Source organism: Hyperolius riggenbachi, chromosome 1, assembly GCF_040937935.1.
Source record: "Hyperolius riggenbachi isolate aHypRig1 chromosome 1, aHypRig1.pri, whole genome shotgun sequence".
Classification (NCBI taxonomy): domain Eukaryota; kingdom Metazoa; phylum Chordata; class Amphibia; order Anura; family Hyperoliidae; genus Hyperolius; species Hyperolius riggenbachi.
In genome coordinates this window covers 630,804,163-630,827,661 of record NC_090646.1, presented here as the reverse complement: position 1 = coordinate 630,827,661, position 23,499 = coordinate 630,804,163, and the positions used below count along the sequence as shown (strand labels likewise).

The 23,499-nt window shown below is 44.6% G+C and overlaps 1 protein-coding gene across 2 annotated transcripts in view; it reads left to right on the top strand.

Annotated features, from left to right (window-relative positions):
- CAPSL (calcyphosine like) overlaps positions 1 to 1,641 on the top strand; it is a 37,027-nt gene extending 35,386 nt beyond the window's left edge. Inside the window, exon 5 of one of the 2 annotated variants that reach the window (XM_068271843.1) lies at positions 1,280 to 1,641. In XM_068271843.1, the coding sequence (XP_068127944.1) occupies positions 1,280 to 1,381 (102 nt within the window). In that variant the 3' untranslated portion in view covers positions 1,382 to 1,641. The remainder of the gene's footprint in view (positions 1 to 1,279) is intronic. The other variant, XM_068271842.1, reaches the window with a different exon arrangement.
- Positions 1,642 to 23,499: the final 21,858 nt, after the last annotated feature.

Sequence of the window (23,499 nt, the reverse complement as noted above, 5' to 3'; positions counted from 1 at the left end):
GATACTGTTATCTGCAGTTTGGATGCGAATTTGAAGCTGAATAGCAGGACAAAGGCCTCGATTCATCAACACTTAGCAAATTTGTTAACAACAGTTTGGTAAAATACCGAATTTGTTAACTTCATTTCAGGATTCATCAAAGTTATCTACAGCTGTTAGCGAACATTCGGTAACGATTCGGTAACGATTCGCTAAAACGGAATAAAGTGCAATTCATGAAAAAGAAAGTGGGCGTGGTTTAGCGTTACATTTAGGATTAGTTATCTCCTTCACTGCTCTGTCGTTATTCCTGTCAGATCATTGCTGACAGAGAAGATGGAGCCATTTGAAGTGGTTATGTATCAGCTGAGAGTGATTGAAAGGCGCAGAAGGGCAAGAATAAGGTCTGCAACCATATAAATTTGTAAGAGAATAGATTTATTTGCTATAACACGACATCTGCATTTCTCTTGAATCATCTTGTAAGAGAACACAGGCAGTGTCAGGGTTAACTAATTTGCTAGCTGCACTATAATTTTTTAGAAAAGGCTCCTATCAAATTGTGGGATTGTCCCAACCACTTTCAGAATCCTGGTCCAGGTGTAAAGCCCTATTCAGAATGTTGCTACGTAGTGCTCAAAGGACTGCCTTTTACCCACAATTCCATGGGAATCTTATGGCCTTGTGTTAAAGTACCACTGTAAAATGAAAATATCGACACGTTACCGAATGGTTACCGAATTGTTATCGAATTCACACCGAATGAGGAAAAACCTTGATGAATACAACTAGAAATCGCTAAACTTCGAATTCGGTAATTTAACAAACTGGAAAAAGTTATCTCAAAGAGAATGATGAATCGAGGCCATAGTGCTTTGTTTAACCATTTCAGTGATGTTCTGCTAAAAATAATTTCTGTGATAGTAGCTTTCAAACTGTGAGGACTCTTTTAGAGCAAAGTAGAAATGCTGACTTTCAGACCACTTTAAACCTTATTATCGTATGGGTCTTTTAAAATTGTAAATAAACTAAATACTCTTACTATGACTAATGGTATCTTGGTTGTGGGCTTTATATCTGTTACAGAAAAATGTTTGCATTAATGTACCTTATATGTGTATTGAACTCTTTAAATTGCTTGAATACTCTGTAGCCAAAAAGCAAGCTATCACCTGGTTACTCATTCACCATAACATAAACCAAATCTGACTCACCCACCCACCTAACATATTAACAGAGAGCCTCACTGGACTATTTCCGCGTTCCGGAATCTCATTTTGTGTTTTGCATCTCGTTACAGGTTACGAAAGATGAATTTTTAAACTACTATTCCGGGGTCAGCGCCTCCATCGACAGCGATGTCTACTTCGTACTGATGATGAAGAACGCCTGGAAATTGTGATACACAGTTATATTTTTATACTGGCTTTTAGCATTTTATCTTTTTTTTTTTTTTTTCTTTGAAAGAGACATTTACGTGCTAACTTAGATTGATTGAAGCCCCATTTCGATCTCTAAAACTTTTTCCCAAAAATATTCCAATGGATTCTGGACCCACATGTCACTGAATTTTTATTTAATTAGATTTGGATGGTGTGAAGAGTGTCATTGTTGTTCCCTTGTATGTAAATGTGCCTTTGTTAATAAACAAAATAGTCTTAATTTTGATTTGCATAAATTATGGTAAAAGGTACCACTTACAGTCCTGAACACTAAAGATAACTTTATTGAATTGGACACTCTTTGGGAATAAATTTTATCATTTCTATTGTTTAAAAACAAAATTTCGTCCTTTTAAAGTTGCAATTTATAAGCTAGGGGAAGACTGTATTTGAAGATTAGTTGCAATAATGGATACAGCTTAAAAGTATAAACTCAAACAACAAAAAACAAGTGTGCTATACTCAAGAGTCATAGCTACTATAAAAATACACAGATGGACTGTTTAAAAAACAGTAAATTGCAATAAATTTTTTTGACTGATTGTAACATTTCAAAAATATGACCAATGTACTACACACATATGTTCATTTTTTTCCCAAATCAATTAATTTATCAGTTATGATAAAAATGATTGGAAACCCTGAGAAAATTGCTAGGGTGTGTATATTAATAAATTGACAATCTTACAAACACCATACAATCTTTAGAAAAATTGAAGCAAAATTTCCAGCATTCCGGATCGATAAAAAAATAGAAAAAAAATGGGAAATCTGATCGGATTTTTTCAGTCTAATGAAAAATAGCTTTCATTTTAATGGGTAGATCCAATCACATTTATTGAATTACCGTAAAATCGGATCATTTTATTGTATCGTGTGTGGCCACTTTAACCGTAATTTCCTTATATACTGTAAAAATGACAATAGTTGCCCATGTTAAAAAAACAACAATCTTTAACACCTCCATTATCAATAAAAAGACCTAAAAAGTCAACTACGGATACCAAACAACATTGGCTGCACTCTAAAATGCATTTCAAATGGTTTAATATGTGTCATGTACTTTATGTATCAGTTTTAAAATGTTTTTTATATTTTAATTAAAAAAGAAAATGACTGGTTGCCGCCATTCTCAGGTGCAGTTTTCCACTGGCAAATGCTGATATCTATGCCTCTGCTGTCTCCTCCCACTGGATAGGAAGTCAATATGTATAGAGGTGTGGTTAAATGGGAAGAGCAGTCACGCCTTCTCCCTTGGCGTCAGTTGTTTTGGAGGGAGAGGGCTTGAGGTGATACATGAAAATTTATAACCTGGAGGTCAGTATCTGAGAAATGCTGCCAACAGATATCCCAATTTTCTATTCCAAAAATAAAACACATTTTTTAAAATTATCTCTTCAGCAGGACTAATTTAACTCGCTAGAGCAGCTTAGGCAAAATGGTTCTATCTGGATGATGGGAGCTGTATTTACAACATTGCTTGATACTAGCAAATTACGGTAATTCATCACTTTCCACTGGTTACTGATTGCCTGCTGCTGTGGCTCAGGCCTACATATAGGTATGCTGCCGGTGAGTGGAGCGCATGGTGAGCCATCATTCTGCCGCTCACATTTTTGGCGGCGTTAAATACTATTCCCCCTCCAAGCCGTAGCAACTTAAAGGAAGAAGTAATATGCAGGGGTGTACCTGGGTAATATAGCACCTATGGCAAACACTGAAATGACCCCCCTTCAGTCAGAGCCCCCTTCCCCCCAAAAAACCTTTTCTTGCTACGTACATGTCTATTGGTTGCCTGTGTTTTTTGGCTCAAGGTATTGCTGAGATTACTTTTTTGGGAAGTGGCACTTATTCACTCTCTGTATTCTATTCTAACACTAAGCCAAGTGCGCCCTACATGTATAAGTAGCCATGTTCCGCAGATAACAGCATTAATCTGGTCTGAGTGGCAGGGAGGCACAGGAGCAGGCATGGTGCCCATGGCACAAGCCATGCCTGCACCCCTTTAGATACGCCTCTGATAATAATGGGGGCCGGTGATTGCCAGAACCTCAAATTACCGTTACGCATCCCGCACACTACTTCTATAGCAGGTGCCCAGCTTCGTGGCTCACCACCTGCTTTGTGGCTCAGGGCATTATGGGAGAGCCTGACAAATTTTTCCATATGTCTTTTGCTTAGTTGGATCTTTTCTGAACTATATGACCAATATTCAGTAAGAATTTGACTTTACCCTAAATCTGAGAATAAGTTGTCAGGATCCGCACCATCTAAAATGTAATTTATTTAAAGCTCTTTAAAATCCAAGGCAAGAATAAAAAGCATGCCGAGTCACCATCGTGGCAACTCGCGTTGTGTTTAATATCATGTTCACAATTCACGTTTAATGACTTGGCTGTTGTGTACATCCTGCCCCATCCCCGCCACGTCTATATCAGTATTTCATTTGTCACGGGCGGTGCGACCTTTGGGTCGCTCGCTCACAGTCTTAGGTTTAGCGGACGTTGTCGCTCGCTTACTGATTGGTCGGCAGTAGTGGAGGGGTGTGGCTTGCAGGAGATACACAACAGACCCACGCTTCCAATAGGGTGCGTGAAGTCTTAGAGCGGACCAAGTAGCTCTGTTTTTGATAGGCTGGCGGCAGAGGGTGTGTTGAATAGCCGAGCGGACGCTGTTGGCTCTACTGTGATTGGCTGACCACGTGGAATGGTGAAGGCACGATGAGAGACGGAACTGCAGTGCGTTATAGCACAGCAGAGTAAGTTTGAGTGCAATGTCCCATATAGGCTTCTAACACTCCCCTGCCTAACAGTTGCTTTTCTTGTTTATTAACTTTTACAACAATTGTGATGTTGATTTATTGCAAGAGGATTTTAATGAAAGTTTTAGGATCATTTGCCATTGATGATATCTGGAACAATGCTATTGGCTAGGTTGATAATGAATATGTATGTATGCTAATGAGCTAAGTGTTGCAGTCTTCCATCAGGTCCACTTTTGAACTTTAAAAGACAGGCTATGCGATGTATTGATGTGAGTGTGCTTTGGCACTGTCTGATGAAAGAATTCTGTTCTGAAACGCTGTGCGTAAAAATGGTGACCCGGTACACTTTTTATTCTTGCCTTGGATTTTAAAGAGCTTTAAATAAATTAAATTTTAGATGGTGCGGATCCTGACAACTTATTCTGGAACTGGTCCCTATATACTCCAGGGAAGATCACAGCACATCTTAAAGAGGAACGGTAACGACAAAACGTCCCCTGGGGGTACTCACCTCGGGTGGGGGAAGCCTCCGGATCCTAATGAGGCTTCCCGCGCCGTCCTCCGTCCCTCAGGGGTCTCGCTGCAGCCCTCCTTGCAGCGGTGACGTCAATATTTACCTTCCCGGCTCCTGCGCAGGCGCTCTGACGGCTGTCGGCTCCGAGGTAGGCGGAAATACCCGATCGCCGTCGGGTCTGCTCTACTGCGCAGGCGCAAGTTTCCGGTGCCTGCGCAGTAGAGCGGACCCGACGGAGATCGGGTAGTTTCGTCTATTTCCCTGCCGAAAGCAGCCACAGCTCCCCCGCTGGAGCCAGCAAAGGTAAATATTGAAGTCACAGTCGGGCCTGTCGCCGGCTGTTCGGAGGGCTGCAACGAGACCCCCGTGGGACAGAGGACGGCGTGGGAAGCCTCATTAGGATCCGGAGGCTTCCCCCACCTGAGGTGAGTACCCCCCAGGGGAGGTTTTTCATGTTACAGAGTCTCTTTAAAGGATACCCGAACTGACACATGACATGATGAGATAGATGTGTATGTACAATGCCTAGCACACAAATAACTATGCTGTGTTCTTTTTTTTCCCTCTGCCTGAAAGAGTTAAATATCAGGTATGCAAGTGGCTGACTCAGTCCTGACTCAGACAGGAAGTGACTACAGTGTGACCCTCACTGATAAGAAATTCCAACTATAAAACATTTTCCTAGCAGAAAATGGCTTCTGAGAGCAAGAAAAAGGGGAATTTCTTATCAGTTATTTATTTCAGGCAGAGAAAGAAAAAAGGAACACAGCCTAGTTATTTGTGTGCTAGGCACTGTACATACACATGTCTATCTCATCATGTCACATGTCAGTTCGGGTATCCTTTAACCCGCCGGTGCAGTCACAATTGAAGATTGAATCTTTACCCTAAATTTGTATAGCAACATCAATTCCTATTAGGATCTCGTGAGATCCAGGGAGATGGCTTTAGTAAATCAGACCTGAAATCTCTCTCTGGTGTTGATTGTTAATTAATAATTACCAATAATCCAATTTATCACAACAAACATTTGCTGCGTTTGCAGTAAAGGGGCTGTACTGTTTTTTTGGGCTACATTTGTCTGAGGACTTTGTTTTTGTAAGGGTCCTTTTATACTTAAAGGACAACTGAAGTAAGAGGGATATGGAGGCTGCCATATTTATTTCCATCTAAGCAATGCCAGTTGCCTGGCCCTCCTGCTGATCCTCTGCCTCTAATACTATTAGTCAAAGCCCCTGAACAAGCATGCAGCAGATCAGGTGTTTCTGACATTAATGTCAGATCTGACAAGACTAGCTGAATGCTTGTTTCTGGGGGATCAGTGAATAATGGCGCACAGCGCCTATGCATAAGAATGGCGCCGCATTAAAAAGATACGCTTATCACTATTTATCGTTAGTACTGCATAATAATGGCGCGCAGGGAAAAAAGAAAAACGGCACACACTAACGTTATTTATCAATAGTGGCACACACTAACGTTATTTATCAATAGTGGCACACACTAACGTTATTTATCAATAGTGCCCTACATAAGCCAAACTGCAGACGTTATTTAACTGCAAAACGGTGAATGGATTTAATGTAACACTGTCAAGGTTAGGGTTAGGCACCACTGGGGGGGGGGGTGTCTTAGGCTTAAGCACCACCAGGGGGGTCTTAGGGTTAGGCACTACCAAGGGGGTGGTTAGGGTTAGGTACAGGGAGGGTTCTGTGTGAGAGTAGGGTTAGGTATAGTTACAGTACAATAAACACCACCAGGGGGTCTTAGGGTTAGGAACCACCAGGGGGGTGGTTAGGGTTAGGCACCACCGGGGGGGTTTAGGGGTTAGGGATAGGTACAGGAAGGGTTCTGTGTGTTAACGCTAAATAACGATAAGGATTTAACGCTAAATAACAATAAGGCTTTAACGTTAAATAGCGATAAGCGGCAAACGGATTAGCAGCAACACTGTGCGCCATTATTCACAGGCGCCATTTTCAGATGGATGCTGTTTCTGGTGTTATTCAGATACTACTGCAGAAAATACACCAGCAGGGCTGCCAGGCAACTGGTATTGATTAGAAGGAAATAAATATGGCAGCCTCCGTATACCTCTTACTTCAGTTCCCCTTTAATCAGTTGGTATGCATTAGTGTGTGTTAGTATGCGTTAGTAAGTGTTGGTGAGCTTTTTTCCATAGCAGTACATTGTGAAAAAATATTTAGAGAACCTAAAATGAAAATAAAAAGTCAAAATAATCATACACAGGTCATACTTACCTCCTGTGTAGTCTATTACTCAATCTCTTTCTCCTCTCCTGCGTCTCATTTGTGCACTGTGAATTACAGTCTGTGATCAATGGAATTCTCTGTCCTCCATTTTAAAAATGGCCCTTACCCCATAGCAGCTTCCTGGGCAGCACACTGTTAAATTGTAATATCACCCACTTGAGCCATAGGGAAACATGGATATTACCTTGCACGTTCAGTTGTAACTGACAGCTGCTGATAAATAACTCACAGCAAGTGGTATATTTCAGTTCTGACAAAATATTGTCAGAACTGGAAGGGATCACTGTAAGAAGAAAATGGTAAGTCTCTGAAAGGAACTGATGGCAAGGTAAGTATGTAATATTCATTTGCAGCTACATTGTGTGTTTATTTTAACCCCCTTGGCGTGCTGATTATTTCCGGATTGTAGGGTCTAAAAGCGATACAATTTTTTTGCACTCTTTCAGACCCTAAAACCTGGAAAAAATCATGCTGCCAGGGAGAGCTGCAGCCGTTCTGCAATCACTCACCTCCCTGGCTCCAGCGCTGCAGTTATGCCTCCATCCTCTGGGTGGCACTGCAACTCTAAAGTGAAGTTGCCGGCTGTTGTCATGACGACAGCCGGCGATCTCACCAGCAGGAAGCAGAGCCCCGGAGGAGAGGAACAAACATGCCAGCCGACGTCGGGATCTCCGTGAGGTATGTAGAATCGCTCCCGCTGTGCGCATTGCTCTGCATACAGCCTCCAGCGGCTACCCCGAGCAGAGGTCGGGATTACCGCTCTTAGCTGCGGTTTTCTGCCCCAAACCTAGCTCGGGATAACCGCCAAAGAGGTTAAGGGCTCTTTCACACTAGAGGCTAATTTCGGTGTTTTACAGCCAGGACCATAGTTTGCGTTTTTCAAGGTAAAATAAATGTCCATAGACTTTCATTTTACCTTTCACATCTAAAGCAGCTTTTTTGGGCGTTGCGTTTGGAAGCTCCCCGGAGCTTTTTCAAAGCTGTTTACAGCCATGGGAGGACTGGCCAGGGGGGAAGGGGGGAGATTTCCCCCCAGGCTGCCTCTCACTTAATGATTTAGGGCTGGTACAGTGCCTGGCGCTTTCATGTTTTTGTATAAGGCAATGTGAACCACTGGGCTGGATGAGGGAAATAAAAGCCCAATTACAGAGCAATTAGAGGGCGGGCAAGCTGGTAAATATACACAGCATTATGCAGAGCAGAGGCTTGCCTGCAGGGTCCATGGGAAAAAAAATGTGTCTAGTCTCTCACCATTGTTAAAATGACTGCATGTGCACAGCTACATAGCGGAAAATTGTATACTTACCTGCCGGTAATTTTCCTTTCCCTTAGCATCCATGGCAGCACATCGGGTATTGGCCCCGCCCCCTAATACCCCATAGGACAGCGTATCTATAAGTGTTTAACCACCCCCTCCAGTCAGTGTCTTTTTGTAACTAGCACCTCACCGAAAACGGGTGGGTATTCCCTGTGCTGCCATGGATGCTAAGGGAAAGGAAAATTACCGGCAGGTAAGTATACAATTTTCCGCTTTCCCTTAGCCTCCATGGCAGCACATCGGGAACTTAACTAGACACAATTAACATGGGAGGGAGACTGTTGCAGGTGAATCAAATCAAATTTTTATTTAACAGAAGTAGACAATGACTCAGAAGATAAGACTGCTCTTCCAAAGTCTAGCGATGTACTGGAAGTAACATCTACTTGATAATGAGACATGAAGGTGTGTATTGTAGACCAGTTAGCTGCCTGGCAAATTTTCTGTGGAGAGATATTGGCTTGAGCTGCCCAGGATGCTGCTACACTCCTGGTTGAATGTGCTTTAATTTCTTTTGGAGGTGGTAAGTCCATTGACTTGTAAGCGTTCTGAATTACTCTCACTAACCAAGTAGCAATAGTACGAGTGGTAGCTGCCTGACCCTTCCTGTAACCTGAGCAGATGACAAATAATCTGTCTGATTTTCTAAAGCTCTTAGTTGCTGCTATATAAGCTCTTAAAGACCTTGCCACGTCTAACGAATGGAGTCTGGATGATTACTCCTGGGCAAAGTTCGGCAATGACCACTCCTGATTTAGATGAAAGTAGGAGGAGACTTTGGGAAGGAACCCTTGTACTGGTCTGATTTGCACTCTGTCCGGAAAGAAAGTCAAATATGGTTCCAGATGACTCAAGGCCTGTAGCTCAGATACCCTCCGGGCCGAGGAGATAGCCACTAAAAAGATAGTCTTTAACGTCAGGTTAAATAGGGAACAGTCTTCAACTGGATCAAAGGGTGTCCTTGATAGATATTCAAGCACTAGAGGTAAGTCCCATGATGCAAACACTGGTTTGATCGGTGGGCGGATCTTCATCACTCCAGTGACGAACTGTTTAATGAGCGGATGAAACGCCCATCTTTGGCTCGTTAAGGCAGAAATCGCTGATATTTGGACTTTGATTGAGTGGAAACTGAGGCCTTTTTCTACTCCTGTTTGGAGAAAGGACATCAATTGATGAACTAGCGGATTTAAGGGATCAAATCCTTGTTCCATCGAATGTTGAATGTATACTCTCCATATCCTCTGGTAAGAGGCATTTGTTGTGCTTTTCCTGGCCTTCAGTAGGGTCGATATTACTGCTTCTGAACAACCCAAGTTCTTCAGCTTCCCCCTCTCAACTTCCATGCCGTCAACCTCAATCGGGATGGATTGGGATGGCATATAGGACCTTGATACAGGAGGTTCGGACTGGAGGGAAGGTGCAGCGGTGGCTCCATCCTCATCTGTTGAGCTATAGGGAACCAGGGCCTTCTGGGCCAGTAGGGCAACACTGCCAATAATATCACTTGTTCTCGCCTCAGTCTCAGGAGGAGCTTTAGGATTAGAGGCACTGGAGGAAAGGCGTATGCTATTTGAAACTTCCATGGGGCCGTCAAGGCATCTGTATGCTCCGCTTCCTGGTCGTAGTATCGACTGAAGAATCTCTGGCATTTCCGATTGGACCTCGATGCCATCACATCCACCTCTGGCGTTCCCCACTGAGTGCAGATTATCTCGAAGGCTTCCTGACTCAAGGCCCACTCGTTGTTCGAGATGCGCACTCGACTGAGAAAGTCCGGAACCACATTGGTACAGCCGGGAATGTGGATTGCTGAAATTGAACTGAGATGTGCCATCGCAAAGTTGAATATTAGAGAGGCTTCCTCCAGGAAACGGCAACTGCGCGTGCCCCCCTGATTGCGCACATAGGCCACCGCCGTCACATTGTCCATGTGTAGTAGGATGGATTTCCCCTCTAACAGATGCTGAAAGTGCCGTAGAGCGCAGTAAGCCGCCCTCAACTCCAGCCTGTTCGCTGACCATTGTCTCATGGATGTCGGCCAGCAACCCTGGGCTGTCAGGGTTCCACATGACGCCCCCCAACCTACTGAACTGGCGTCTGTTGCAATGATCGTGGGATTGTCCGGGTATAATCGGATGTGGCGTCGCAGACTGGTGTCTGACAGCCACCAAGTCAAGTCCGTCTTCATCTGACGAGTTATTATTATGGACTGGCGGAGGTTCTGACCATTCCATTGCTTCAGGAAGCCTTGCTGAAGTGCTCTCGTTTTCCACTGTGCCCATGGTATCATAGGTATTGTTGAGACCATAGTCCCCAGTACCCTTAGACAAAGTCTGGCCTGAACTCGCGTCATCAGAAGAAGTTGAAGTATCCTCTCTTTCACTAGAGCAACTTTCTCCTCTGGTAAACATACCGCGTTTCGATCTGTTAGGAAACGTGCCCCTAGATATATTAGATCTCTCGTTGGCTCCAAATGACTTTTTTGATGATTTATCAGCCAGCCGAACTCCTGCAGAGTGTTCAGAAGTATTTCTCTGTGCGCTATACTCTGCTGTATCGAATCTGCCAGTAGCAATACGTCGTCGAGGTAATGATGTATTCGTAATCCTCGGACCCTTAGAATGGCTATTACTTCCACAAGTAGTTTGGTAAAGGTTCGTGGGGCAGTGCAAATCCCGAAAGGGAGGCACACAAATTGGAAGTGACGTTTCCCTATGCAGAAACGGAGGAACTTTTGAAAGGAGCTTTGAATAGGGACATGCAAGTAAGCATCTTCCAAGTCGACTGATAGTAAATAATCGTTGGGCCGAATTACCGATATGATAGTATTTAGGGATTCCATCTTGAACTTGTCCAGATGTATAAAGGAGTTTAGGTGTTTGAGGTCTAGGACCGGTCTCCAGTCCCCTGATTTCTTCTGGACGAAGAATAGAGTCGAATAGAACCCCTTCATTCTTTCCCGATGCGGCACCTGAACAATTGCTTGTTTGTCTAACAGTCCCTGCAGATAGATCTCCAAGATCTCTCTTCTTCTTGGGCAGGCAGGTATTTTGGTTAATCTGAAATGGTTTTGGGGAGGAGGTTCTGTAAATGTCCAAAAATGTCCTGTCGTGACTGTTCTCCAGACCCAGGGCGAAGTCGTCTGTTGTTTCCATATGTCTGCGAACATCTTGAGTCTTGAACCCACTGGACATTGTTGGACTGTGTAAACGTCAAAAGGACTTCTTCGCATTCTGGCCCGGGGGATTGGGCCTTTGCTTGTTGTTTCTGAAAGAAGAAGAAGAAGAAGATTGGCCAACCTGCCAGTTTCTCCTAAACTGCCTTCCTGGTCTATACGATCTTGCATTACGGTATCTTGTTGACTGAGCTTGGGATTGTGAACCTGAGAATTGTCTAGGTGGATTCCTGTCTTGCGGGATGAGGCCTGATTTGCCCCCCGTCACCCTAGAGATGGCCTTGTCCATTCTTTCCCCGAATAGGAATTTACCATCGAAGGGTATCTTGCACCATAGCAATCTTGACGACGGGTCTGCCGTCCAGGATCTTAGCCATAAGGCCCTTTTCCCCGTCACAGAATACAACATAGATCTCGCAGAGGATCTGAGAATATCTATTGCTGCCTCTCCGATGAAATCGCCTGCTACTTTAAAATCCTCCAAGGCCGAGATTAGCTCCTCTTTATCCGCCTCTTCCCTTATACCTTGCTCTAAGTTTTCTGCCCAGAATTTAACCGCTTTGCCTACGGAGGTAAGAGCGATGGCTGGTTTACAGGCTCCTCCGGATGTCGTATAAATCTTCTTCAGATCGAAATCTAATTTCCTGTCTAATGTATTCTTGAAGGATATAGAGTCCTCCAGCGGTAGCGTCACATGTTTAGCCAGTCGGATTACCGAGGCGTCCACAGTAGGAGCGGTCTCCAGAGCCTCGCTTCTACCCTCTGGAATCGGGTACAGCTTTGAAAAGCGATTGGCCAAGGGAGGCTTCTTTTCCAATTTCTGCCACTCCTCATCGATCACTGCCTGAATTTCGTCCATGACTGGAAAGGTCAACTTCTTCTTAGTTAAATGCTTGTAATACTGTTTTTTGGGTTTTTTGCTGGACTGTTGGTCCTCATCTTCTGAATCGGGCCAGTCAATTGCCTCACGTACTGCTCTAATAAAGGGTTCTACTAGGGCAAAGTCAAATCCAATGTCGTATTCCTCCTGAAGGGCTGCGGTTGAAGTCGAAGGCAAGTCTGCCTGTGCTGAACTAGGCTGAGGTGTTAGTCCAGCTAGGTAACTCTGCATAGATTCCTGTACTGCCTTAGTGATGAGCTCCGAGACATCTACTGGATCCTGCACCGTATCTTTTCCCAAATCCTCAAAACAGTCCGCACAGACCAGCTTTCCCGGCATCACTGGGTGCGCACAGGCCCAGCATAGCTTGTCATTATGTCTTCTATTAGTTGCCTTTGACCGGGCTGCCACATCATCATGAGGCTGAGTATCTCTTGAACCTCTTTTCTTCCTGTCGGTCGAAGTAGCCAGGTCTGTCGATAAACGTCTTTTAGGGGAATCAGAAGATCTTCTTCTCTCCTCCTCCCTTGCACTGCCATAAAAAAATAGGCAGAATTAGGCACTCCTTATTTATGCGCAACTTAAACTTACCTTAAACCTCCCTTACCTCATATAATAGTGCTGGTCTCTGTGGGGCATATGGGTATCCATGGGAGGTTTCACTGAAAACCAGTGAGAAAGCTGGAAGGAAGAAACAGCACAGAGATAAGACATAGTCAAGATCCCTGAAGAGATACATCTATCTATATATATATGTGGTCCCCCATATGAAGTGCATGCCCGTTACGCCCACCTACCTAACATAAAGATTCTCACAGGCACGGGCCCACAAAACGTCCGCACGTATCCTCTGTCGCCGCTTTGTAACACCAGCTGCGGCTGTTAAATAGACGCGCCGTTCCTCTGCCTGATCCGCCCCCGGCCGCATCATCCGACCAATCAGTGTAGGCAAACGCCGAACTTCCGGCTCCGCACGCGTGCCATGCCCTGGAAGCGGAAGTGTGGTCGCATGGTGGAACGCACGCCGTAACCAGACCCAGCGCCATTACCGCTCTGCACAGAAGGAAGGAAAGGCAGAAAGGATACCCGCCCGAACCCAAGCGTTTAGCCTGGTAAATATTTCAATCTTTGCCTGAAAAAGTATTTAAAAAAGGGTCACCAGCTCTTTAGGCACTTTTAGTGACGAGGCAAGGCTGTGGCACTTAAATGCAGGCAGACCCCCAAGACACAGCAGAACGGGGTCGCTGCCTTCACACTCTATTAGAGTATATATAGACAGCCAGCAGCAGGGGAGGCAACCTGCGCTTAAGCTACATGATGCAGCTGGTAAGGGAGTAAAAATAAAAATGTATGCAGTATAAACCTGCCGCCGTCCTATGAGGTGAGGAGACAAGGAAAAAAAGACACTGACTGGAGGGGGTGGTTAAACACTTATAGATACGCTGTCCTATGGGGTATTAGGGGGCGGGGCCAATACCCGATGTGCTGCCATGGAGGCTAAGGGAAAGGGTATTGTCTAGGTTGAAAAGTTTTTAACAGTCACTAGACTCCAGAAAGGCTGTTTGCAGGTGAATTGTGATGATAAATTCTGAACGCGACGGAAACCTCAGCCGTTGTAACTCAAAATGTATTATGTAATCCCCCCCACCCCCGGTGCCAGTGCATTATACTTTACCTGTCATGCTCACTGGCGAACTCAGGGGGCTATTCCGGGTGTCTGGAACCTCCCCCCTGCACTGAGCTGTGTATTCAGCCAGGGAAGCCTGCATAATATAAACAGCCTCATTCTCCCTCCCTTCTTACTTCTGGTGCCTCCCTCCAGCTCAGGGCCGGATTACTGACCAGGCAACAAAAGCAGTCGCTTGGGGCCCCATTCAGAGTCAAAGGGGCCCCATCAGCACATAAACCAGCCCTTGCCATCCTGTCAGCGGTGGCTGGATGGTATAATGGTTAAAGGGACTCTGAGCAGTGCAGTAACTATGGAAAGATGCATATCATTTTAAAGCTCTCTTTCTCCTCTTTCCAATGATATATAAATGGCTGCTCTATGCCTTTTAGTTTTCGATATTTTCGCGATTGAAATCGCGGCCACAGGACGACTTTTCTCCAAAGTCAGTGGTGGCTGGATGGTATAATGGTTAAAGAGACTCTGAGCAGTGCAGTAACTATGGAAAGATTCATATCATTTTAAAGCTCTCTTTCTCCTCTTTCCAGTGGTATATAAACGGCTGCTCTATGCCTTTTAGTTTTCGATATTTTCGCGATCGAAATCACGACCACAGGACGACTTTTCTCCAAAGTTGGCAGCTCGATTCAGCACAATGCAATGAAATATAAGGAACCCAGGGGGATATAATTACAAACATCATGCTGGTAGGTGTGAGGATGTAATGAATTAGTTGTGGGTATGCTTAAAGGCATATCCACAGGCACTGCTTGGAGTCCCTTTAAGGGCTCTGCCGCTGACACAGGAGACCAGGGTTCGAATCTCAGCTCTGCCTGTTCAGTAAGCCAGCACCTATTCAGTAGGAGACCGTAGGCAAGTCTCTCTAACACTGCTACTGCCTATAGGGCGCGTCCTAGTGGCTGCAGCTCTGGCGCTTTGAGTCCACCAGGAGAAAAGCGTGATATAAATGTCTTGTCTTGTCAAATGATGCCATGCGCTGCTGATTGTCTTCAGAGCCAGGCTCTCCTCCTAGGTCCCCCTCCTGCTACTGTGCGCTCTGCCGCTGCCCACTCCACCCTCCCTTCCCACAGAGAACCACAGCTGCAGCAAGAATGATAGCAGCAGATGGCAAACGCTCACTCACCTATCCATGATCCAAGCGATAGAGATCCCGTCATCTGAAACCCATCTTTCTCTTCTACAGTGTAGCCACTCGCTCTGAACTTCCTGATTCTCAGATCAGACAGGAAGTAGGAAGTAGTAATAGTAGTAGTAACAGAACGGCAGCACTCTAGAGGAGACAGATGGGCTCCGGATGACGGGACCTCTATTGCTTGGATCGCAATAGGTGAATGTGATTCATCTGGTGCTGTCATTCTCCCCCACTGCGGCTGCCTTCTCTGCTGGACTATCGTATTCACTGGGATGGAGGCTGCATGGTGGCTGTCTAGTTTGGGAGGAAATTGGTTGTTCGGTGGTGGGAGTGGTTATGTAATTCTGTCTGGGGAATGGCTTCCGGTTTGGCGGTGTCCAGAGCTTTCTGCTATTGCCAGGCTGGAGATGCAGGGGGAAAGTGCTGCTGCTGTGATATCTGGCGCCCTCTTCACAGGGGTGCCCCAGCCCCTGAGTGCAAATGTCCCAGCCATTCATCTCTCACTCTGCATTTTGCCGCTGCTATTCCCTGCATTGTGCACCCACAGAGGAAAGCGTGCTGTTGCCCATAGCAACCAGTAGCTCGGCTGCCCGGTGTGTGCTGCATATTGCTGTTCAGCTGCATCTTCTGATTCTATTACGACATGATGGGGGGGCCCAAATCAGTTACTTTGCTTAGGGCCCCATTTAGCCTTAATCCGGCTCTGCTCCAGCTAATAGAATGAGAGAGGCAGCCGAGCTTCCCTCACAACCCTCACAAGAAGATGCAGCCTGCAGTGAGAGAATGTTGATTATGGAGTCCTGGACTCTCCACAGCACAGAAATGTCAGACATGATGAAATTAGAGTGCAGGCAAGCTGGTAAATATGCACAGCATGATGCAGAGCTTGCCTGGACTCAGGGTCTGTGGGCAAACATCTGTCTGGTCTCTCCCCATTGTTATGACTGCATGTGTGGATAAGGTGTGGATAACAAGCTGAAAAGTTTTTGACAGTCCCTAGACTCCAGGAGGGCTTCTTTCTGACTTGTGTGAGAGACTGACAGGGACAGGAGTCCGATTACAGGCAAGTAGCCTGTGTGATGTGGGACTTCAATACAGATAAGTTCTCTGCTCCATCTCAGGCTATTCTCAATTTCTCCACTCCTCTCTCTGGGCTAGTGCACGCCAAAATGACAATAGCAATCGCTAGCAATTTGTGAGTGTGATTTTGTGAAGTGATTTTCAGAGCGATTTTTGAATGAATTGCTCAAAAACATGCTACATGCAGTATACCTGCGATTTTGAAAAAATCACAACACTGCTGTGAGAACACCCTCATAGGGTAACATTAGCCAAGCGCTTTTCAAATCACTGTTGATTTGAAAAACGCTCAGAAGCACTCTTGGTGTGCACCAGCCTCCTTCATTCACCTTTGTTTCCCTCTTCCCCTAGAGCTGACTGTGTGTTCTTGTCATACAGGAAAGCTAAATAAAAGTGCAATCCTGGTGAGGCAAAATATTATTATTTAGTATTTATATAGCGCCGCCATCTTCCGCAGATGCATATATCCCTGCATCATATGGGTATCGCTTGCGCTATGTGAAACTATGTAGCATATTCCACTGAATTGTCCAAACTAAGTCTATCTCCTATTCCTCTCTTGGGGAGTTGTTCCAGCGCTGTACCCCGTTCACATTTGCTGCTACCAGAAGCCCTCAGAAACACTCGTGTCCTTGAGTACTTCCAAAGATAGGCAGCTCCGTAATACGCTAGCGCACTTTTGTGCATGGGCAGTATGGAGCCACCTGTATTCGGAAGCACTCGGGACATACGTGCTTCTGGACCTTTCAGGAACCCCCCCCTTAAAAATCCTGCGTTTGCCCCTGATGCTGTCCCTTAAGTGGTCTCACTGTGTTTCCCATGTGACTACTGGCATATAGCACGAGGGTCACGTGTGTTATGTCATTTGGGCTTGGGCTGCCGTGATAACGGGCCTCTAGTTTGTGTTTTCCCTCCAGGCCAAAAGGTCCCAGTCCTCCCCTGTTTACAGCCGAAGTTGGCTTTTCGCGTTTCAATGATAGTCAATGGAAAAGGCCAACTACAGCTTTTTACTGCTGTTTCAAAGCTTTTACAGCTGACTTGTTGACTTCTTTTTATTAAGAAAAAAAAAAGGACGTTTTCATATGAGCCGTAAAACGCTTTGAAAACGCTATGGAAACGCTATGTATTGGCGTTAAAAAGCTTAAAAACACCTTCAAAAGGCACCAAAACGCTGACAGCAAAAGGCAGCGTTTAAGCCTTTTCTACCGCGGCCTCTAGAGCTCTTAATAAAAAAAATATTTTAAATATTTCTTGTCTTTTCATAAAAAAATATACACAGTCTATATACATAAAACCAATTTGCTCTTTATAATAACTGTATCATGTTTGGATCTGTCATTTAAAGAGGACCTAAACTCTTCCACAGGAGAGAGGGGAAACTCAGAGAAACCCACACTGTGTGTATTTAGAGATAGCACCCTTATCTGCTAGTAGTGAGCCACTATCATTTGAGCCGTCACCTCTATTCTAATCTGTGCAGAGGTTTGTGCCATTCAGACAGGCTATGGGCTTGATTCACTGAAGCCTGATATCACATCACAGCAGTTATCACACGCTCTGCCGCTCGCAAAAGTTTACACGCGAACAGCATTAGTTCACGTGATAAATGAAAGTTATCGCATGATCACGTGCACTTTTCACGTGAAACGCGCACGATATCACGTGCAAATGTTCGTTAATTGGTCTTGATTCACTAAACCGTGATAGGACAAATATCACACCTTATCAAAGATATCTCACCTTATCAAAGTTATCACACGTTACCAAAGTTATCACACGTTGGGCTTGATTCACTAAACCGTGATAACTCGTATCATGGTGCGCTCGTTTTCGCGTGCTGTCGCAAATGTTTGCCCTCGATTGCTCGAGAAAATTCGCAATTGCGCATAAAAATTAACGATCGCACAAAAACGCATGTGAAAACGCTAATGCGGGCGTGATATGACTTATCATGGTTTAGTGAATCAAGCCCGTTATCAAAGTTAACCAGCCTTATCAGAGTAGCATAGCGTACGCTACAAACTTATGCCTGCTAATTGGCAATCCACTCGTCCTGCCCTGAGCCCCTGCTGGTTTGTAGCACATAAGGCGTGTTAACTCTGATAACGTGTGATAACTCTGATAACGTGTGATAACTTTGATAACGTGTGGTAACTTTGATAACGTGTGATAACTTTGATAAAGTGTGATATTTGTCTTATCACAGTTTAGTGAATCAAGCCTGATAGACGAATGTTTGTGCATGATCACGTGCGCGTTTCACGTGAAAAGCACACGTGATCGCGCGATAATCACGTAAACTAATGCTGTTCGCGTGTAAACTTTTGTGAGCGGCAGAGCGCGTGATAACTGCTGTGATAGCAGTTATCACGCTTTAGTGAATCAAGCCCAATATGTACACACAGGGGGTTAACCCTTTCCTGCTTCCATGGAACCAGGAAGTAACCACTCTGCAGAATCCCAGTAGGAGTTCTGTGGGCTGTAACAAATAAATGTTTTTTCTTTAAAAGTAATTATGCTGTTGCTTATCTTTTAGAGCAGAGAGGAAGTCCTGGGTTTAGGCCCACTTGAATGTGGTATGAAAACTCAGGATTTGCTCTAAAATATTATTTACAACATAATATCTACTACCGCAAAAAAAATGTAGCAGAACAGCATTCAAACAGTTAAACACAGCACTTTGTTCTTCAATGGAAAGCTCCTTGCTTCAGTGAGCAGCTTCCGCCGGCAACCACATGGGGTGCGTGTATAAAGACGGAGCCAGTGGTGGACACAGACAGGTAAAATATACTGCACAAGGGGGAACATTTTACATTGGGGACAGCGGTGGGGGCTCCATTGCCTGTCGTTTGTCGGCGATAATGAACCCGGTTACCGCCGTGCGCCAGAACGAACAAGTTGGCCCAACATCTTGCAGCATGTCCAGCCGATACATGCGACCAGTTTTGGCCCAAAATTGGTCGCATCGTCGATCAGGCATGCTCTTGGCGGCACCAGTTTTCTTCTGATTCGATAATAGTTATTGAATCGGATGGTTGATCAGTTGCCAAGTTGCCTGATGTATGGCCACTGTTAGTAAACATTAGCAAACTGCCGAAACTGAGCTGTACTGAGCTATGGAGCAGGAAGATCACTAGATAGGTTTTAATATATAAATACAGCAGCTATGCAATCAAATGCAATGGCAGCTTTCAGAGCAGATAAACTGTACTTTGGGAACTTGTAATTTGTAAACAGACAATAAAACCGGTGTAAAAAAGCAAATATGATAACTTTATGGGTAATAAAAAGTAGGAAAACACATTTTTATTGACGGTTATGTCAGAGTTTTATCACTCTTTAAATCCAGAGACACATAATGTAAAGACGTCCGTGTATCGCCAACACCCTGAGTATCATATTTTATTGCTGTTGTCTCTCTATATAATAATATACATGCAGCATAAAATGGATTCAAGCAATCCCATCTATTTCAGACGTATACATTTCATAGATAGTGTGCATTACATTCATAGTGCAGCATAGCAGTTCTTATACGGTTTAATATTACCAAACTGAGAACACAATAACATACGGTAGTTTGCAGCGTAATTGCAGCGTCACACAAGCGCTCTGACTCACTCACTGAACCTCTATTTTATTTAGAGAGTTTATCCTAATTCCCCCTCATCTGTGATTAATCACAACTGTAATTTGATCTCTCAGCTGTGTCAGCTGGCTGCCTCTGCAGAGCAGCTAATTTGTAAGCACAAGATGTTAACTAAGTCCGCTTCCATGAAAGCAGGAAGTAGACACACTGTAGATTTATTGCAGGATTTGTATCAGCTGTAACAAAGAAATGTTTTTTTCTTTAAAGATTATTATGCTGTTGCTCATCTTTTAGGCTGCATTTCCACTTGTGTGGTGGGAATCGTCGCAGGAAAAATTTGCATGCGGATGCGAATTTTCATGCGAATTTGCATGGATGACGATATATGCAAATTTAACCATGGCAGTGCTGGTGTGATTTTCCATTGTTTCTATGCGAATACGCATGAAAATTCGCATACCCAAACCGTATGCAAATTTCCTCGTAAATACGTTGTATGCGATTCGCATAGCGGTATGCGAATTCTGATGGCTCTGCCATTCAAATTTTTTCTGCACAGAAAAACGCAAAGGAATCCTGACAAGTGGAAACAGTCCCATCCACTTCTATTGTCTATGCGAATTCACATGGGAAAAACGCATGCGAATTCGCGATAGTGGAAATGGACCCTTAGAGCAGAGAGGAAGTTCTAAGTTCAGGTCCGTTTTAAAAATGTTTTGTGCGCGGAATCCATCTTTGGAGAGGAGATGTCGCCCAAATTCAGGCATTAAGAACGTCGAGAAAACAAGCGTTTCTAACTTTTACTCAAAGCAAATGTTCAGCGAGTCAGAGCACAAATGTGACTTTATCGTAATATAAACATAGAACATTCAGAGCAGCAGTACTTTATTACATATGCAGCAACCTTTACGTAAGTAATCTACAGCATTAATAAACTTCATTGCTGTTGACTGTAGCAGCTTGTTTGTGTGTGTAATTGCTTACAACTCTCAGTATTTGCCCAACAGACCCATATTACTAAGAATTTCCAGATTTAGCAGATACCGGTAAGTGGTCTACAAGTTATGGGTTAACGTTGATCATAAACTGATTGATTTTTCAGATCGTTTTTTTGGCCAATTCTATTACTTTGATTGAATCTGCCAGTCATCTATTGCCCCACCCCATGTAATCCATTCCCTTTCGATCTATCTCGGGAAACCACATGTTGGAAGATCTCTGTGTGATGGGGGCAGGGCAGCAGCGGTGGGGTAACGATTGCCAACATTGCACCTAATCAAGCAGACCAGCCCTTGCAATTTGATTGATGCCAGATAGATTTATATTGAAATCTAATGAAATTAAGTTTGTGGTGTGTTTTAGGAGTCGATCACTAACTGATCGAATTCCAAATCAATAGAGGCCAACTAACTGCTCCAAAGCCAATTGATCCCTATCAAATTGGAACTCGATCGGTTAGTGATACTTATTTCTGTGCACTTATTTCTGCTGGGGAGAAGGATGATGTATACATTTCTACTTAAAGGAAATCTAAAGCCTGAAAAAAAAACATTTTAACTTACCTGGGGCTTCTTGCAGCGCCCTGGAGTCATCCTATGACCATCCTTCCGGGACCCTCCAGCCAGCAGTGGCGACCCCTTCAAACTGGCTGCTCATGTGCCTCCTCATCACGCTCCCATGAACGGCAGTGTTCTGCGCATGCGAAGTATAGGGAAGTTGCTCCTGCACATGTGCAGAACAGGAGCATGATCAGGATGCGCGCTGCACAGGGCCACGCAGGCGCAGTAGCCGGCAAAAGGCCATGGCCAGACAGATTTGAGGGGGTCGCCACTGCTGGCAGGAGGGTCACGGAAGGCGGCACATGATGACTGCAAGGCGCTGCAAGAAGCCTCAGGTAAGTTAAACTGTTTTTTTTAAGGCTTGAGTATCCCTTTAACTACTTCTGTACCAGCAGTCTCTGCCCCCTTAAGGACCAGAGACTGCTGGTATCAAAGCCACGCCGCTCATCCATCCCCACAGGCAACTCTCTCTGCTGTCGCTATGGCGGCGGAGCTGTGTGAGCAGGTCAAGAAATTGGCTCCTGACTGGCTCACACAGCTTTGCCTTCATGTACACGGCAAGGCGAGTGATCTGCGGGGGGAGAGAGCGTCGCAATTGGTAGCATGCAGCGGGATGATTGAAATCTACGGTAAGAGGATCAAAACAGGCGCTTAGATTTCAATCATCGAGGTCCGGAAGTGGTTAATTTTTTTTATGAGGTTAACTGTTTTTGTTGTTTTTTTGTTGTTGTTTGTTTTTTTTTGTTTTTTTTCTCAGAATAGAGACAAAACTCTCCTTATTCTGGTTACACAAATTACAGGCTGGATGCAATTAACTCCTAAGTTTCCCCCTAGGTGATATTTTCACACCCAAGTAATAAAATGCCTTTAAAGCTACCAGCAAGCAAGAAAATAATTTTGACAGTACCCTTCCACCTACTTTTTGGTACTTTTTCAATTGCAGAGTGCTGAAGTTATTTTTAACAAAAATAAAAGTATCTCCTAGGAGAAAACGTAAGAGAAAAAGAAAAATTGGATCGGGCGCATCGTGTAACATTGTGAAACCTGAAATAGCGACTGTATGAGAATAGTTTGTGATAGACATTTCACAGGGCAAAGTGTGTTTTACTGAACTCGGGGCAGGGGCGGGGGGGATTGTCTCAGTTCGCCAAAATATGAAGAATTGGCTTCAGCTGTCCATATAGATTTCTGCCCACTGTTTCCAAATATTATATTTGAATAAATTCCTACCACCTAAATTCCTAAATTGTACCGCAGCGTTGCTCTCAGGGTCGGTTCTAGACTTTTTGCTTGCTGAAGCCAAATTGTAAGCATGTGACCCCCCCCCCCCCCCCAGCTCGATTTGGAATGACCACACAGCGCCCGACATTTGCACTGCGTCATAGCCACGGTGCGACCCAAAAAAAACACTTCAGTATAAGTAGGTAGGTAGCCAGGTGTAGGTGCCCCCAGTATAGGAAGCCAGGCATAGGTGCCCCCTGTATAGGTAGCCAGGTATAGCTGCCCCAGTATAGGTAGCCTGGTATAGGTGCCCCCAGTATAGATAGCCAGGTATAGGTACCCCCAGTATAGGTATTCTGGTATAGGTGCCCCCAGTATAGGTAGTCAGGTATAGGTTCCCCCAGTATATGTAGCCTCGTATAGGTGCCCCCAGTATAGATAGCCAGGTATAGGTACCCCCAGTATAGGTATTCTGGTATAGGTGCCCCCAGTATAGGTAGTCAGGTATGGGTGCCCTCAGTATAGGTAGCCAAGTATAGGTGCCCCCAGTATAGATAGTCAGGTATAGGTTCCCCCAGTATAGGACAGGTTATTTATCCGGGTCGGTGGTGTCCTGGCAGTGGGTCCTTGTCTGCTCTCCTTGCTGCTGCCTGAATTACGCGCCTCAGGCTGCGTCATGGGAGATCCGCCCTGGTAGCGCTGTCTGATACAATGCAACGCTATGGGCCACACTTGCCCCGCCCCTGACTACATTTTTCATCTTATCCAATTGATACTTTAGATCAATTTCAGACCAAAAACTGACGGAAATCAATCGATGGGGTATTTTGATGGCATCAATTCCCAGAAGACTCGCCCACAGTAATCAAATCTATAGGAATTA